Source organism: Micropterus salmoides, unplaced genomic scaffold, assembly GCF_014851395.1.
Source record: "Micropterus salmoides isolate LMB-PRFRI ecotype aquatic unplaced genomic scaffold, ASM1485139v1 Ms_hic_scaffold_3, whole genome shotgun sequence".
Classification (NCBI taxonomy): domain Eukaryota; kingdom Metazoa; phylum Chordata; class Actinopteri; order Centrarchiformes; family Centrarchidae; genus Micropterus; species Micropterus salmoides.
The window spans coordinates 26,976,196-26,994,634 of NW_024042261.1; the positions used below are offsets into that span (position 1 = coordinate 26,976,196).

Here is an 18,439-nt window from a genome sequence, read left to right on the forward strand (position 1 = left end):
CTTGTGGCAAAAATCGGTATTTCGCTCCTAACATGAATGCACATCAAATTAACTAAATTAGGCTCTGCTACAACAATAAACACCTGGAAATTACAGACTTTTCAAAATAAAATCACATAATGTGACCACACATTCCTGTGTGTCACACAAGCAACTCCTCGGAGTTAGCCGGTGAGCTAACAGTCAGCCTTTCTGATGTTGACTGTTTTCACCCGACATTATCTGATTTAGTTTAGCTTGATAGGCGACAGCACATAAAACTTTATTGGTGTTTTTTATCCTTTATGGAGCTTGTGTTGGAGTCTGTGTTGTGCTGGGAGACAGCTGTTTTATGCTGTTAGTGGACTACATGTCCTTGCTGTGGTGTTGTCGCTGGAGTCGGAGAGAGGCTGGGGAGTGCGCATGTTGCCATATCCCAACCCGATACCTTCACATTAAAAGCAGAATTGTAGCTGTTCCAAGCAACAGAGAAAAAATTTGATTTATTTAGAAGTGATTTCATTGAAAATTTACATATGGCCCCTTTAAGATGACATTTAAAAAACTAATAAACACATAATATGACTGCTATACAAATTTCAGTAGACCACTATCATTATGATCATCCACTGAACTTTGGGTTAGAGAGGTTGTCAAGCAGGTGAAATATTATTTAAAGTGCACAAATAAATCTGCCTCAATACAAAATAAAATGAAATGCATTTTAGGCCCTGCCCCTTATTGTGCTTGTGCCCTGATGGGTGGTGTCAAGATTAAACAACACAGCAAGTCAATAAAAGGAGTAGACATAGTAATATCACTTAATGACTGGGCTCACTAAGGGGGGAAACATGGGGAAAGTCATGTGGGCATTTTTAGATTTCAACTTGTTCTCACTGATGTATTTCATGTTGTTGTGTTCCTACTTTTCTTCTGCTGTGTCCTCCCTCCTTTCTTCCTCTTCCTGCCGGATACAGGGCCAGTTTCATCTAAATGGGATGCACAAGGCTGGAGATGTTGTTCTAGGTGGGCTGTTTGAGATCCACTTATTTTCTGTCTTTCCTGACCTGTCTTTCACCTCAGAGCCACAACAGCCTACCTGCCACGGGTGAGTCTGTCAGGGAAACAGCAAAAAGCAGAAAATCCAGACAGTCACTCCCATTCGTAGATGTGTTTTGATAATATAATTTTACTTTTTTGCTGTTATATTTAATATTGAAAATAATTGTTGTTGTTGTAAACTAGCTTGATTGTTTGCTAAACATACAGCTGTGCAACATGTATATATTGGCACAGTTACTGTATCATGCTGTATGTTTTTATTAGTTTTGATTTTCTAGGATTCAGGCAGGCTCAGACCATGGCCTTTGCTATTGATGAGATCAACAGAAACTCCGAGCTTTTACCTAATCTGACTCTGGGATACAGTCTTTATGATAACTGCATCAAACTAAGAATTGGATTCCCTGCAGCCTTGTCCTTAGTCAGTGGTCAAGAGAAGCAGTTTATATTAGACAAGACCTGTGTAGGAACCCCCCCAGTCCTAGGGATTGTGGGTGATTCTACCTCTACAAGTTCTATTGCCATCTCCAGTGTCTTAGGTTTGTACAGAGTACCAATGGTAAGTTTTTCACTTACTTTCCAATAATGATGTTGGATCATTTTGATTTAATGTCACAATTGCAGACATGGAGTTATTAACTTTAAAAAACTGAAAGAGCCAATGTTTTTAGTATATACAGTCTGTGACTTTCACAGGTGAGTTATTTTGCCACATGTTCCTGCCTGAGTGACCGGCAAAAGTTTCCATCCTTCTTTAGAACCATCCCAAGTGACGCTTTCCAGGTAACCAAGAAGAAAATGAATCAAAGAAAGCATGTGCAATTAAACATTCCCCAGAAAGAACATATCTGTACTTCACTAGAAAAAAAAAAAATCCTTTTCTGTAACACCAGTCTTGTTCTTTGTGTTGTTGATGGTGTTGTTCGGTCTCAGATAACAAAGCTGAATGGCAATAATTAAACATGGTCCAATGTGAAACATGTTTAGCAGGTTTTCAACTGACAGATTATTGTGACAGCCTGTCCACTAATCCCTACCCTCTGTATTCACTTAGGTGCGTGCTATGATTCAAATTCTAAACCACTTTGGCTGGACCTGGGCAGGTCTGCTGGTCATTGATGATGATTATGGACTCTATGCTGCCCGATCCTTCCAATCTGACTTTGTTCAGTCTGGTGGAGGTTGTCTGGCCTACTTAGAGGTTTTGCCCTGGGGCAATGACCCAGCTGAATTAAGGAGGATTGTGGATGTGATGAAGAAATCTACAGCTCGAGTGGTCATTGTATTTGCACATGAGAGTCACATGATTAACCTCATCGAAGAGGTTGGTCTTGAAATACAATTTCATTTAATTATACAACTATCCAACATATACAAACAATGTTTTTTTGTCTAGTTGAAATATTTTCAATAGCATATTTATCTGTAAAACAAAAATAATTAAACTTATTTGTTAAAGGTGCTGTAAACACTAATTTTGATTAATATCATCTACTCAAATCACAACAAACTCCAGTTATGAAAAATATAATCATTATATAATCACTTGGTAAACTGTGTAAATACAGAACTACACCTATTTATGAATGAGTAAGACAAGACATGAACTGTGTAAACTGTGTATAATTCTGAAGAATATTAAAGACACTACTTTAGTGGCATGGCTGTATGACTATATATATTTGGTATAATGCACAGGTGGTGTGGCAGAATGTGACAGGCCTGCAGTGGATCACCAGTGAAGCTGTGATAGCAGGTACTGTGTTCCAGACCCCCGACCTCATGCCTTACCTGGGTGGCACACTGGGTATCGCAATCCATAGAGGAGAAATAGCAGGGCTCCAGGATTTTCTCCTACGAATACGTCCTGACCAACACAACAATGACTATGGAAATGGCATAGTGAGAGTTTAACCTTGCAATCTGATAAAATATTTTATATTCTGATTAGTTCTTATTTTATTTCTGATTTCTGTTTTTTTAATGCATTTCAGGTGAAACAGTTTTGGGAATACACATTTCAGTGCAGATTTACACCACCTCCAGAAGGTTGGGTGGAAGCTGGAGGAGCACTATGCACTGGACAGGAAGATCTAGAGAATGTGGAGACAAAGTTCTTGGACATTTCAAACCTCAGGCCAGAGTACAATGTGTACAAGGCTGTGTATGCTCTGGCATATGCCCTTGATGAAATGCTGCAGTGCAAACCAGGGAGAGGGCCTTTCATTGGGCACAGCTGTGGTAATTTACAAAGGCCGGAACCATGGCAGGTTTGATATCATTTTACACTCACACTGGTGTAAACACCCAATCCTCTGCTTTAGTATTTCTTGAAGAATAGCATTTAGGGTATAGGATTAAATGCAACGCTATGAGATTACTAATCTTAAAGGGAAGAGCACAAAACTGTTAGGATTTTCCCTCCTGCTGGTTGGCAGTGTAAGTTATTATCGTCAAGTCATAGACCACATTATCTTGACACAGATGTGAATTCATTTTAGATGAAATGCTTTGTTGAAATTGTTAATGTATTTAGAAGAATCAATTTTTATCTGTCCTCTTGGGTTTTCCTTATTCTTATATTTGTAGCTTGTGTATTACTTGGAAAAGGTCAACTTCACCACACCATTTGGTGATCAAGTGTCGTTTGATGAGAATGGTGATGCCTTACCAATCTATGATATCATGAACTGGCTGTGGCTCCCTGATGGAAGAACTAAACTTCAGAAAGTGGGTGAAGTTAAGAGGTCAGCCTTCAAAGGTGAAGAACTCACAATTGATGAAGACAAAATCTTCTGGAACTTTGAATCAAAAAAGGTTGCTTCTGACATGTATTTTTTTGCCCATGTATAGCTCATTACAGCAGTGTACAGTAGTATACAGCTATTTATTTTTCTCCCTGTAGCCACCGCGGTCAGTGTGCAGCGAGAGCTGTCCTCCAGGTACTCGCATGGCCAGAAAGAAAGGGGAACCTGTGTGCTGTTTTGACTGCATCCCTTGTTCTGAGGGAAAGATCAGCAATAAGACTGGTTGGTATTCACTTTTAAACATTGCATTTTGTGAGATATAATATAAAGATGTATCTCAAGACATTCTCACATTCTCTTTTTTCTTAGACTCCACTGAGTGCATCAGTTGTCCAGAGGGCTTCTGGTCCAGCCCCCAACGTGACCAGTGTGTTCCTAAGAAAACAGAGTTCCTCTCCTACCATGAACCTCTGGGTATCTGCTTGACAACTGCCTCATTGCTGGGCACATTTATCTGTGTTGTAATCCTAGGGATCTTTATCTCTCATCGCAGAACACCTATAGTACGTGCCAACAATTCAGAACTGAGTTTCATGCTCTTGGTGTCACTTAAACTATGTTTCCTTTGCTCACTGCTGTTTATTGGACGTCCCAGGCTGTGGACATGCCAGCTGAGACATGCAGCATTTGGGATCAGCTTTGTGCTTTCTGTCTCCTGCATTCTGGTGAAAACCATGGTGGTTCTGGCTGTGTTCAAGGCCTCCAAGCCAGGAGGTGGAGCCAGTCTGAAGTGGTTTGGTGCTGTGCAGCAGAGAGGGACAGTTATTGTTCTTACTTCTATTCAGGCAGCAATCTGCACTGCCTGGCTTGTCTCTTCCTCACCTTCACCTCATAAAAACACTCAATACCACCATGATAAGATCATTTATGAGTGCGTTGTCGGGTCCACAGTTGGTTTTGCAGTGTTATTGGGTTATATTGGCTTACTGGCTACCCTCAGTTTTCTGATTGCATTTATAGCAAGGAATCTTCCAGATAGTTTCAATGAGGCCAAACTCATCACTTTCAGCATGCTGATCTTCTGTGCTGTGTGGGTGGCCTTTGTTCCTGCATACATCAGCTCACCAGGCAAATATGCAGATGCAGTGGAGGTATTTGCCATCCTGGCCTCCAGTTTTGGTCTCTTGGTATCACTGTTTGGACCCAAATGTTACATAATCCTGATGAGACCAGAGAGGAACACAAAGAAAGCAATCATTGGTCGAGGCATCGAGTCATAAAAACTGCCCGTAATTTTTTCAGACAGAATGAATCTGTTTTGTCTATACAATACAAAAACACAGTAAGAGATGTGTTAAAAGAAAGCAGGGCTGATGGCAAATACTATATGAATATTAATTGTCTTACCACTAGGACCATTTGTTTGAGAATACTTAAATTAAACAAGTTTATTTTTTAGGAAAAAAAACTTTTGTATTTTTGACTTTTCCTGTTATAAGTTAATCTTACACCTGATTAAACTACAAGGTACTTTCTTTAAATAAATTATGCAGACTTTTTGGGTTCATCTGACATTATTGTACAGTTTGTGCTTAATGTTGAGCTGTCTGGGGCTGATGTGGACTGTCACCAGTTTTTGTGTATTCCAAACTCCAATTTCCAAACATCAAATGTCACAAAGTCAGTAAGCCAGAAAGTAAGTTGTGCTCAAAGTATTGGCATATATTACAATATGTTTGAGTAATAATTATTGATCATGGTAAATGTTGAATTGATCCTTACATAGCCGTTTTCTACCTTAATGGACAACACACTTTACAATTCAATAGATCAAAAAATACGATCTATGTTAACTTTTAAGGACACTGAGACCATTTTACACTCCTTTATTTCATCACGCCTGAATTACTGCAACAGCCTTTTTTCTTGCTTAACCCAAAAATCTATTGATCGACTCCAGACTGTCCAGCTCAGCTGCCTGGCCTTTAACTAGAACAAAGAAATATAACCACATCACCCCTGTTTTAGCTTCATTACACTGGCTCTCAGTATGTTTTAGAATTAACTTTAAAATTTTATTGATCACTTTTAAAGCTCTTCATGGCCTCTCGTCTTGTTATATTTCTGACCTTTTAGTCCCATACACACCAGCATGTAACTTGAGATCCTCGGGCAGAGGTCTGTTGTCTGTTCCAGAGTCTCAACTGAAAACTAAATGAGACAAATCGTTTGCAGTCAGGGTCCTGAGGCTCTGGAACAGCCTGCCCGTGGAAATCAGGTCAGCTGAGTCAGTGAACTCTTTTAAGTCCCTTCTTAAAACATAATTTTATAGGAGAGCCTTTACCGATTTTATTTGACTTTATTTTATTCTATTTATTTTATTGTATTCTATATATTTTTATATTTCTTTTAAACATGTATTTTAGAATCTTAAGTGTTTTCTTGCTTTTATCATGTATTTGTTTTTATGTGTTTTATTGTTTTTACAGTTGTTAAAGCACTTTGTAACTTGTTTTTGAAAAGTGCTCTACAAATAAAGATTCTTCTTCTTATTACTATTATTATTATTATTATTATTGGCCTCTCATTCACACACACCAGTGGGGAGAGCTGCCATGCAGGGCACCGGACTAGGGAGAACCCAAGAGTCAAGAAGTGAACTTCCACTCCTGTGATTTCAAACCTAGGTTGTGAGAAACACAATAGCACATGCAACAAAAGTTATATAGGTATCTGTTGTTATATGAGAAGGTTTGCCCACAAACGTCAGTAGAGGAATACAAGGAAATTAGGCTAATTGAGATGGGCTGAGCTCATTTAAGTTCAGCTCTGCATCAAATGCATCCAGATCTTTATCCATTCTCCTCGTCCCTTTACCTCCCAACACCAGACTCCATCAGGAGAAATTCCAGTCACCTCATGGCATCACCACCCGTTAAAAATTATCCGTTAAGATACTCTCCACTCAAAAAGTACGCTTTTCCCAGTAAAGAACTTGTAGCTGATGCTTTTATCCAAAGTGACTTATAATTGCTATCAATGTCAGAGTCTGCACACCTCTGTAATTGAATTGTGTGCTGCCATTCATAAATTAAATAAATTAAGTGTTTAATGCTCAAAATCTTCTGGGGGAGGACCCCAGTCGTCTTGTTCTCATGACCAAAGTCTTTCATCACACCCCCTATTCTCAGACCTTATGTCACCAGCTCTTTTCAACACAAAGTGACGCACTTGCTGTACAGTAGGCCTACTGCTTATATTATTTCACCATCTGTAAACAAATGTAGCCTAAATAGTGAAAGTGTGTTCATGGGGATGCGTGGTAAGGTGGGCTGGCGTGGCTACAATGCCAGGGCTGAATTTTTGTCCCAGTCTGCCCCTGCTTATATCTGTGCAAAGTCAAAAGAGAGGTGTTTTCATATTCCTCAACTGAAGAAGGTGATATTTGTAACCTCTGAAAAGTGAAGCCAATGCAGAAGTGCCTTAAACCTGTATTCTTTCTAATGATCAGCAGAGGTTGACTATCCAATATTTTCTAACTAACCATCTTGATGTGCACTGTTCTTTCACTGGTCAATATGAAGCTGCTGGTGGGTGGGACATTCATAGATCCAGAATTTCTCACTGAGGCAGAAAGAGTAGGTGTACTTCTTGCCCCTTTTCAGATATTTTTTGTTGTTAGAAAACCATGTTAAACTATTAATCATAGCAGAGTACTTTTACATACTTCAAACTATTTAAATGTAAACTGTTCAAAAAAATAAAGGGAACACTAAAATAACACATCCTAGATCTGAATGAATGAAATAATCTCATTAAATACTCCTTTCTTTACATAGCTGAATGTGCTGACAACAAAATCACACAAAAATTATCAATGGAAATCAAATTTATCAACCCATGGAGGTCTGGATTTGGAGTCACACTCAAAATCAAAGTGGAAAACCACACTACAGGCCAATCCAACTTTGATGTAATGTCCTTAAAACAAGTCAAAATGAAGCTCAGTAGTGTGTGTGGCCTCCACGTGCCTGTATGACCTCCCTACAACGCCTGGGCATGCTCCTCATGAGGTGGCGGATGGTCTCCTGAGGGATCTCCTCCCAGACTTGGACTAAAGCATCCGCCAACTCCTGGACAGTCTGTTGTGCACCGTGGCGTTGGTGGATGGAGCGAGACATGATGTCCCAGATGTGCTCAATTGGATTCAGGTCTGGGGAACGGGCGGGCCAGTCCATAGCATCAATGCCTTCCTCTTGCAGGAACTGCTGACACACTCCAGCCACATGAGGTCTAGCATTGTCTTGCATTAGGAGGAACCCAGGGCCAACCGCACCAGCATATGGTCTCACAAGGGGTCTGAGGATCTCATCTCGGTACCTAATGGCAGTCAGGCTACCTCTGGCGAGCACATGGAGGGCTGTGCGGCCCCCTAAAGAAATGCCACCCCACACCATTACTGACCCACCGACAAACCGGTCATGCTGGAGGATGTTGCAGGCAGCAGAACGTTCACATGTGCTCAGTGTGAACCTGCTTTCATCTGTGAAGAGCACAGGGCGCCAGTGGCGAATTTGCCAATCTTGGTGTTCTCTGGCAAATGCCAAACGTCCTGCACAGTGTTGGGCTGTAAGCACAACCCCCACCTGTGGACGTCGGGCCCTCATACCACCCTCATGGAGTCTGTTTCTGACCATTTGAGCAGACACATGCACATTTGTGGCCTGCTGGAGGTCATTTTGCAGGGCTCTGGCAGTGCTCCTCCTGCTCCTCCTTGCACATAGGTGGAGGTAGCGGTCCTGCTGCTGGGTTGTTGCCCTCCTACGGCCTCCTCCGCATCTCCTGATGTACTGGTCTGTCTCCTGGTAGCGCCTCCATGTTCTACACTACGCTGACAGACACAGCAAACCTTCTTGCCACAGCTCGCATTGATGTGCCATCCTGGACGAGCTGCACTACCTGAGCCACTTGTGTGGGTTGTAGACTCCGTCTCATGCTACCACTAGAGTGAAAGCACTGCCAGCATTCAAAAGTGACCAAAACATCAGCCAGGAAGCATAGGAACTGAGAAGTGGTCTGTGGTCACCACCTGCAGAACCACTCCTTTATTGGGGGTGTCTTGCTAATTGCCTATAATTTCCACCTGTTTTCTATTCCATTTGCACAACAGCATGTGAAATTGATTGTCAATCAGTGTTGCTTCCTAAGTGGACAGTTTGATTTCACAGGAGTGTGATTGACTTGGAGTTACATTGTGTTGTTTAAGTGTTCCCTTTATTTTTTTGAGCAGTGTATATCAGATTTATTTATTTTTTCTTGCAGAGGTGGTACTAAATGAAGTGCCACTTGGGAGCCAATGAGCCGCATCTCAGAAAGGAATAGAGCCATAAGATCTGGCTCCCTTCTACGGGCCACAATTCCTATCACTACAATAAAGGAAAGACCCAACATTGTCTTAGTATGCTGCTGCCATCTAGTGGACAGTTTATTAAAATCTGTTAATGTTTGATAGTGAATATCACATACCTGTACTCATGGCTGATTTGTGCTTTTATGATTATCAGTACAAAGTGGCTTTTCTGATACATTTACTATAGGTATCTGGTCAAATTGAAACTGCCGAGCAATTCAGAAAAAATATTGTTTTTTTTCCACAGGGCAAGTAGATGTTTTATAAGAAATGTTCATGAAGGTTCCCAGTCATCCAGGTCATAGTTATCCAAGGAAGGTTAAAATCAAGGGCAACTGGACTTCCCTCATGTCTGCTCCTACAAACCAAGTCCAGTTGCCCTTGATATTAACCTTCCTTGGATTTTACAGGAAAGTGATACATTTATCTAATTAATCTACAACTTAACATACAAATTAAAGCCCCTTTAAGATGACATTCAAAAAACTAATAAACACATAATATGACTGTTATACACATTTCAGTAGACCACTATCATTATGATCATCCACTGAACTTTGGGCCGGAGAGGTTGCTAACATGGCCTTGGTGAAATATTATTAAAAGTGCTCAAATAAATTCTGCATCAATAAAAAATAATTCTCAAATTAAATATATTTTAGGCCCTGCCCCTTATTGTGCTTGTGCCCTGATGGGTGGTGTCAAGATTAAACAACATTATTGACTTGCTAGTCAATAAAAGGAGTAGACATAGTAATCACTTGACTGGGCTCAGAAAGGGGGGAAACATGAGGAATGTCATGTGGGCATATTTAGATATCAAGTTGCTCTCACTGATGTATTTCATGTTGATGTGTTCCTACTTTTCTTCTGCTGTGTCCTCCCTCCTTTCTTCCTCTTCCTGCCGGATACAGGGAAAGTTTCATCTAAATGGGATGCACAAGGCTGGAGATGTTGTTCTAGGTGGGCTGTTTGGGATCAACTTCTTTTCTATCTTTCCTGACCTGTCTTTCACCTCAGAGCCACAACAGCCTACCTGCCACGGGTGAGTCTGTCCGGGGAACAGCAAAAAGCAGAACCTGTGGAAAATCACTCCCATTTGTAGATGTGTTTTGATAATCAGATATTACATGTCATTTTAAACATTTTACTTTTTTGCTGTTATATTTAATGACTATAATCACTGTTGCTGTTGCAAGTGGCTTTGTTGTTTGCAAAATCTGAAGCTGTGCAACATATACATATTGGCACAGTTACTGTATCATGTATTTTTTTTATTAGTTTTGATGTCCTAGGATTCAGGCAGGCTCAAACCATGGCCTTTGCTATTGATGAGATCAACAGAAACTCCAACCTGCTACCTAATGTAACTCTGGGATACAGTCTTTATGATAACTGCATCCAACTAGGAATTGGATTCCGTGCAGCCTTGTCTTTAGTCAGTGGTCAAGAGGAGCAGTTTATATTAGACGAGACCTGTGTAGGAGCCCCCCCAGTCCTAGGGATTGTGGGTGATTCTACCTCTACAAGTTCTATTGCCATCTCCACCATTTTAGGAATGTACAGAATACCTATGGTAAGTTTTTTTGCTTTACTTTCTAATATTTCTTTTGGATCAATTTGATTTAATTTCACATTTAATGGCAATTGCAAACATGGATATATCAACCTTAAATAATTGAAAGAGCCAATGTTTTTAGTATATACAGTCTGTGACTTTCACAGGTGAGTTATTTTGCCACATGTTCCTGCCTGAGTGACCGGCAAAAGTTTCCATCCTTCTTTAGAACCATCCCAAGTGACGCTTTCCAGGTAACTATGGACCAAATAAAAATTTTTAAAAATTTAAAAATTTAAAAAAGTATGTGCAATTAAACTTTCCTCAGAAAGAATGTCCCTGTATTGCTATGAAAAAATATATTCCTTTTGTGTAATATCAGTCATGTTCTTTGTGTTGTTGATGGGGTTGTTCGGTCTCATATAACAAAGCTGAATGGCAATAATTAAACATGGTCCAATGTGAAACATGCTTAGCAGGTTTTCAACTGACAGATTATTGTGACAGCCTGTCCACTAATCCCTACCCTCTGTATTCACTTAGGTGCGTGCTATGATTCAGATTCTAAACTACTTTGGCTGGACTTGGGCAGGTCTGCTGGTCAGTGATGGTGATTATGGACTCTATGCTGCCCGATCCTTCCAGTCTGACTTTGTTCAGTCTGGTGGAGGTTGTCTGGCCTACTTAGAGGTTTTGCCCTGGGCCAATGACCCAGCTGAATTAAGGAGGATTGTGGATGTGATGAAGAAATCTACAGCTCGTGTGGTCATTGTGTTTGCACATGAGAGTTACATTATTGGCCTCATGGAAGAGGTTGGTCTTCAAATACAACTTAATTAAAATTACAACTATCCAACAAATACAATATAGGATACAGACTATTAGCATCACCTTCCACAAACAAATTACAGTGCACTCCATCCATCCATCTATCGTCAAAGGCTTATCCCACGTACAGGGTCGCGGGTGGGGCTGGAGCCAATCCCAGCTGACATCAGGCGCAAGGCAACAGTGCACTCCAGTTATGAAAAATATAATCATAATATAATCACTTTGTAAACACAGGAGTGCACCTGTGTATGAATGAGTAGGACAAGACATGAACTGTCTAAACTGTGAATAATTCAGAAGACTACTAAGACACTACTTTAGTGGCATGATTGTATGACTATATATTTGGTATAATGCACAGGTGGTGAGACAGAATGTCACAGGCCTGCAGTGGATGGCCAGTGAAGCTGGGATAGCAGGTACTGTGTTCCAGACCCCCCACCTCATGCCATACCTGGTTGGCACAATAGGCATCGCCATCCGTAGAGGAGAAATAGCAGGTCTCAGGGATTTTCTCTTGCAAATACGTCCTGACCAACACAGCAATGACTATAGAAGTAGCATGGTAAGAATTTAACCTTGCCATCTGATGAAAGTTCCATCAATGATATATTCTGATTATTTCTGTTATCATTTGTTTTTTTTAATGCATTTCAGGTGGCACAGTTTTGGGAATACACATTTCAGTGCAGATTTACACCACCTCCAGAAGGTTGGGTGGAAGCTGGGGGAGCACTATGCACTGAACAGGAAGATCTAGAGAAAGTGGAGACAAAGTTCTTGGACATTTCAAACCTCAGGCCAGAGTATAATGTGTACAAGGCTGTGTATGCTCTGGCTTATGCCCTTGATGAAATGCTGCAGTGCGAACCAGGGAGAGGGCCTTTCAGTGGGCACAGCTGTGGAAATTTGCAAGGGCTGGAACCATGGCAGGTGTAATATCAGTTTACACTCACACTGGTGTAAACAACTAAATCCTATGCTTTAGTATTTCTTGAAGAGTAGCATTTCGGGTATAGGATAAAATACAAAGCTATGACATTACTAATCATAAAGGGCAGAGCAGATCACTGTTGATCACTAATTTTCCCTTCTGCTGGTTGATAGCAGTGTATATTATTATCAGGTCAGAGACCACATTATATTGTCACAGATGTGACTTCACTTCAGATGAAATGCTTTGTTGAAATTGTTAATGTAATCAGAGGAATAAATTTTCATCTGTCCTCTTGGGTTTTCCTCTACTCCTTATTCTGATATTCATAGCTTGTGTATTACTTGGAAAAGGTCAACTTTACAACACCATTTGGTGATCAAGTGTCATTTGATGAGAATGGTGATGCCTTACCAATCTATGATATCATGAACTGGCTGTGGCTCCCTGATGGAAGAACTAAACTTCAGAAAGTGGGTGAAGTTAAGATGTCAGCCTTCAAAGGTGAAGAACTCACAATTGATGAAGACAAAATCTTCTGGAACTTTGAATCAAAAAAGGTTGCTTCTGATTTTTCAGACACATATATTTTGGCCTATGTATAACTCATTATAGCAGTGTAAAAAAAAAATGTTTTCACCTTATAGCCACCCCGGTCAGTGTGCAGCGAGAGCTGTACTCCAGGAACCCGCATGGCCAGAAAGAAAGGGGAACCTGTGTGCTGTTTTGACTGCATCCCTTGTTCTGAGGGAAAGATCAGCAATATGACTGGTTGGTTTTCACTTCAACACATTGCAGTTTGGAGATGTTATACAAAGATTTATCTCAAGACTTTCTCCTTTTTCTCAGACTCCACTGAGTGCATCAGTTGTCCTGAGGATTTCTGGTCCAGCTCCCAGCGTGACCAGTGTTTTCCTAAGAAAACAGAGTTCCTCTCCTACCATGAACCCCTGGGTATCTGCTTGACAACTGCCTCATTGCTGGGCACAATTATCTGTGCTGTTGTCCTAGGGATCTTTATCTCTCATCGCAGAACACCCATAGTACGCGCCAACAATTCAGAACTGAGTTTCCTGCTCTTGGTGTCACTTAAACTATGTTTCCTTTGCTCACTGCTGTTTATTGGACGTCCCAGGCTGTGGACATGCCAGCTGAGACACGCAGCATTTGGGATCAGCTTTGTGCTTTGTGTCTCATGCATTCTGGTGAAAACTATGGTGGTTCTGGCTGTGTTCAAGGCCTCCAAGCCAGGAGGTGGAGCCAGTCTGAAGTGGTTTGGTGCTATGCAGCAGAGAGGGACAGTTATTGTTCTTACTTCTATTCAGGCAGCAATCTGCACTGCCTGGCTTGTATCTTCCTCACCTTCACCTCATAAAAACACTCAATACCACCATGATAAGATAATTTATGAGTGTGTAGTCGGGTCCACAGTTGGTTTTGCAGTGTTATTGGGTTATATCGGCTTACTGGCTACCCTCAGTTTTCTGACTGCATTTATAGCAAGGAATCTTCCAGATAGCTTCAATGAGGCCAAACTCATCACTTTCAGCATGCTGATCTTCTGTGCTGTGTGGGTGGCCTTTGTCCCTGCATACATCAGCTCACCAGGCAAATATGCAGATGCAGTGGAGGTATTTGCTATCCTGGCCTCCAGTTTTGGTCTCTTGGTATCACTGTTTGGACCCAAATGTTACATAATCCTGCTGAGACCAGAGAAAAATACAAAGAAAGCTATAATGGGTCGAGGCATCCAATCATAAAAATTTATTCAGACCACAGAATCAGACAGAATGAATCTGTTTTGTCTATACAAAAGAAAAACACAGTCAGAAATGTAGGTTAATACTAATAACAAAATTAAGCTTTTTAGAAAACAGGGCTGATGTCAGACATATGTATTTGAATATTAAATCTCTTACTACTAAGACCCTTTGTGTGAGAATACTTAAATCAAACAAATTATTCTATTTTTAAGTAAAAGGCACTTACATTTAAAATGCTATTATTGCCTTTGTGACTTTTCCTGATTTAAGTTAACCTTACACCTGATTAAACTACAAGATACTTTCTCTAAATAAATTATGCAGACTATTTGGGTTTGTCTGACATTATTTTACAGCATGTGCTTGATGATGACCTGTCTGGGATTGATGTTTTTGTATATTAGCCCCAGATTTAAAAAGCTCCTCTCAACTCCTGAATTTCCAAACATCAAACATAACAAAGTCAGTCTTTAAAATAAATCTATGACTTTTCCTGAGTATAAAGACTGGCCAAAAAGTGAGTTATGGTCAAAGTTTTGGTAGATACTGCAGTATCTTTGAGTAATTAAACTGAACAAAATTATAAAAGCAACACTTTTGTTTTGCCCCCATTCATTATGAGCTGAACTCAAAGATCTAAGACTTTTTCTATGTACACAAAAGGCTTATTTCTCTTAAACATTGTTCACAAATCTGTCAAAATCTGTGTTAGTGAGCACTTCTCCTTTCCCATGATAATCCATCCACCTCACAGGTGTGGCATATCAAGAGGCTGATCAGACAGCATGGTTATTGCACAGGTGTGCCTTAGGCTGGTCACAATAAAAAGCAACTCGAAAATGTGCATGTCACTAACACAGATTTTGACAGATCTGTGAACAATATTTGAGAGAAACAGGCCCTTTATGTACATAGAGAAAGTCTTAGATCTTTGAGTTCAACTCATGATGAATGGGGGCAAAACAAAAGTGTTGTGTTTATAATTTTGTGGCGACAGAGCTGCCATGCAGGGAACCGGACTAAGGAGCACCCAGGAGCCAAGGAGTAAACAGCCACCCCTGTGATTAGAAATCTAGGTTGTGAGAAACACAGTAGCACATGCAACAAAAGCTATATAGGGTAACTGTTGTTATATGAGAAGGGATGGAGCTCCAGGTTTGCCCACAAATGTCTGTGAAGAAGAAACAAGGACATTTGTCTAATTAGGATGGGCCAATCTCGTCTAAGTCCCGCTCTGCATCAAATCTGTCCAGATCTGTTCATCCCTTCACCCCAATCACCAGTGTCTAGACTCCATCAGGATATATTCATCATGGCACCACTACCTAAAAATTACCCCATTCACTCAAAAAAGTCTTTTTCTATTGTTTATGTCCTCCAAAGTTTGTCACTAGAGAAATGTTTTCACATTATTTTGTTTTTTTCACAGTATTTTTTGCAGCTTTACGGCATTTATTATTTATGATACCACAGTTTGAGAGAGACAGAGTTGATGACCTGCAGCAAAGGACCACGGGCTGGATTTGGACCCTGGCCACTGCCTGGCGGTGAGCTAACTGGCCACCCTGTGTTTTCACATTTCTCCACTGAAAGAGGAGATGTTTGTACCAAGCGGGAATCACCAAAAGCTCCATAATGCCAATGCAGAAGTGCCTTAAACCTACATTCTTCCTAATGATCAGCAGAGGTCGACTCCACTGGTTACAAAAAGAAGTCTAATTGTCTGATTTATTACCTCAGTAAAAACTTTCCTAATGAGTTTATTGTCTTAATCACTAGTTTGAAGACTTTTTCGATCCAGCATGATGATTATTTTGTACATTATAGTCCCATTTAGAGTGAAATGGACAATAAAGCAGGGTATGTGTTAGGACATGGATACCTTGTGATTGGCAAGTCACTACCACAGCGACCTGTCAGGCATTATAACTCCCCAGCCCCACCCTCTCATCCAAATATGGTCACTTCTGGTTCCAAAAACCCAAGATGGCGTCAGCTAATTAGCCAAACTCAAGGCTTCAAACAGTAGTCCACAAACCAATGAGTGGCTTAGTCCACTCCTTTTATACAGTCTATGGTCTGTACACGTCCCTAAAATCTACAATTCAAATGTTCCCAAGCAAGCTAGATTTGGTACGTAACAAATTTGAATACCAATCCGCTGTCTAGCAAATGCCACCAAATTTGATCCAGCGAAGAAGTTTGCAAACATGGTAGAGTGTGTAGTCTTTGGATGTTAACCAGATCCTGGAGCTTACTTCTGCTATCTACTACATAATAACAATTTGAGAATGTAAATGCATTATAATATTGTAGCAGATATTATTGTATCACAATCAACTAACGCTGTGTCAGCCACTGCCAGTTTCAAGCTGACGAGCTAGCAAACAACATAAACAAATAAAATATGCTAACTACATTTACCATTCTGATACATCTGCTAGTCGCCGATTTTGGTGCACAACAGACTCCTCATCTGTGTCTGGCTAAGGTTCAAACATGTAGCATACGACTGAATCTCTCCAATACTTCATCTAACTAACCATCTTGAAGCGTGCTGCTCTTTCACTGGTCAATAAAGCCGCATTTCGCCCAAAGGAACTATACCCCGGGACTAGGAACATTTGGAAGAACTTGCTGCGTTTCCACAGAAGGGACCCGGGTCTAAATTTAGTTCTATGGTCTTTATTTTACCCCAAAAAAAGTCCCTGCTCGGAGGGTAGTACTTTCCAAAAGTACCTTTCTTTGGTGGGGTGGGGCTTGCCTTCCAGTAAATTTCTGAGCATGTCGGGTGTTTTTCTATGACTGCTCCTCTATTTTCCACCATTCCTCTCTCTGCTGGAGTTATTTTAAGAACTTGATGACTTTATCCAGTTTGTTATTGAATTTGTTGTCTCTTCATTGTACTCCCATACAACAAAAGCTGTTTTTAATAGTCAAGCATATCCTATAGTTTTTCATTATATTCCAATCAAATTTGATGTTCATTTATAAATTTTGCTCATTGATAATGGTAACAAATGCATGTGCATCGCTTTGTAAGGCGAGGGCCTACAACCAACGTCAACTGGTTAATTTGCCTAATCTTCGCAGGTCTTAAGACCAATGTAGAAACGCACAGAACAATGGGCTGAAGGAACATTTTAGTTCTTTGAAAAGAGATCCGGGGACTTAAAGTCAGCTTAAGAAGCTGGTGGTTGGTGGGACATTCATAGATCCAAAATTCCTCACTGAGGGAGAAAGAGTAGGTGTGCTTCCAGCCCCTTTTCAGAGTTAAAAAAACTTTTCATGTCAGAAAACCATGTTAAACTTGATATTAATCATAGCAGAGTATTTTTACATACTTCAAAACTTTTCTGGAGGGGAAGTTTAACTGTCTCCTAATTGAAATAATGTTACCATGACATACATAACTACTTTTACTTTTACATGATAGCAAATCTTTTCAAATTGGAAAGACAAAAATCTTAACCATACATTTATTAATAGGGTGTCATTTTTGTTAAACCACTAGGATAGTTTTTCTTGACATACTACACTTTTAAATGTAAATGTAAATGCAATATGACTGATATTGCAAATTTATTTTTGCAAGAAATAAGAATGTAACTTGGCAGTGACCAGCAGAGTTGCTACTAAATGAAAAATCACTTGGGAGCCGAAACAGCCAGATCTCGAAATTAATGGAGCCATAAGATCTGGCTCCCTTCTAACAGCCACAATTCCTATCACTACAATCTAAGACAGGCGGTGCAATGAAAAATACAAGGGAAGATGAACTGTTGTCTTAGTATGCTGCTGCCATCTAGTGGACATTTTATTAAACTCTGTTAACAATTGATAATGAATATCACATGCTCATGGCTAATTTGTGCAGTTGGGATAATACTCAGTACAAAGTGACTCTTCTGATACTGTAGGTATCTGCTCAGGTTTTATACTGCAGAGCAATTCAGAAGAAAACTTATTTTACAACAAGGCAAGTATGTGTTTTACAGGAATTGTCTGTTAAGGTTCTTAGTCATCCAGGTGGAAGTTATCATAGTTATCCATCCATCCATCGTCAACCGCTTATCCTGCGTACAGGGTCGCGGGCATAGTTATCCAAGGAAGGTTAAAATCAAGGGCAACTCCTTTCCTCGTGTTTCAACTATG

At 40.3% G+C, this 18,439-nt stretch overlaps 1 protein-coding gene across 1 annotated transcript; it reads left to right on the forward strand.

The window, feature by feature from the left end:
* Positions 1 to 553: 553 nt before the first annotated feature.
* On the forward strand, positions 554 to 14,281 carry LOC119882456 (extracellular calcium-sensing receptor-like). Its single transcript, XM_038692501.1, has 15 exons — positions 554 to 1,087; positions 1,306 to 1,600; positions 1,738 to 1,824; positions 2,096 to 2,365; positions 2,740 to 2,943; positions 3,036 to 3,311; positions 3,631 to 3,858; positions 3,947 to 4,070; positions 4,158 to 4,351; positions 10,924 to 11,010; positions 11,949 to 12,152; positions 12,245 to 12,520; positions 12,854 to 13,081; positions 13,169 to 13,292; positions 13,371 to 14,281. The coding sequence occupies exons 1-15, from the start codon at positions 804 to 806 to the stop codon at positions 14,279 to 14,281; spliced, it is 3,792 nt and encodes a 1,263-aa protein (XP_038548429.1). The 5' UTR covers positions 554 to 803.
* The last annotated feature ends 4,158 nt before the right edge of the window (positions 14,282 to 18,439 follow it).

What these genes read in the sequence shown, in the direction of transcription:
- LOC119882456 (XM_038692501.1), top strand. Translation starts at nt 804, where the DNA reads ATGACTGGGCTCACTAAGGGGGGAAACATGGGGAAAGTCATGTGGGCA. An exon ending in ATGACTATGGAAATGGCATA is followed by an intron (nt 2,944 to 3,035) that starts GTGAGAGTTTAA and finishes AATGCATTTCAG; the next exon opens with GTGAAACAGTTTTGGGAATA. An exon ending in AAAGGCCGGAACCATGGCAG is followed by an intron (nt 3,312 to 3,630) that starts GTTTGATATCAT and finishes TTATATTTGTAG; the next exon opens with CTTGTGTATTACTTGGAAAA.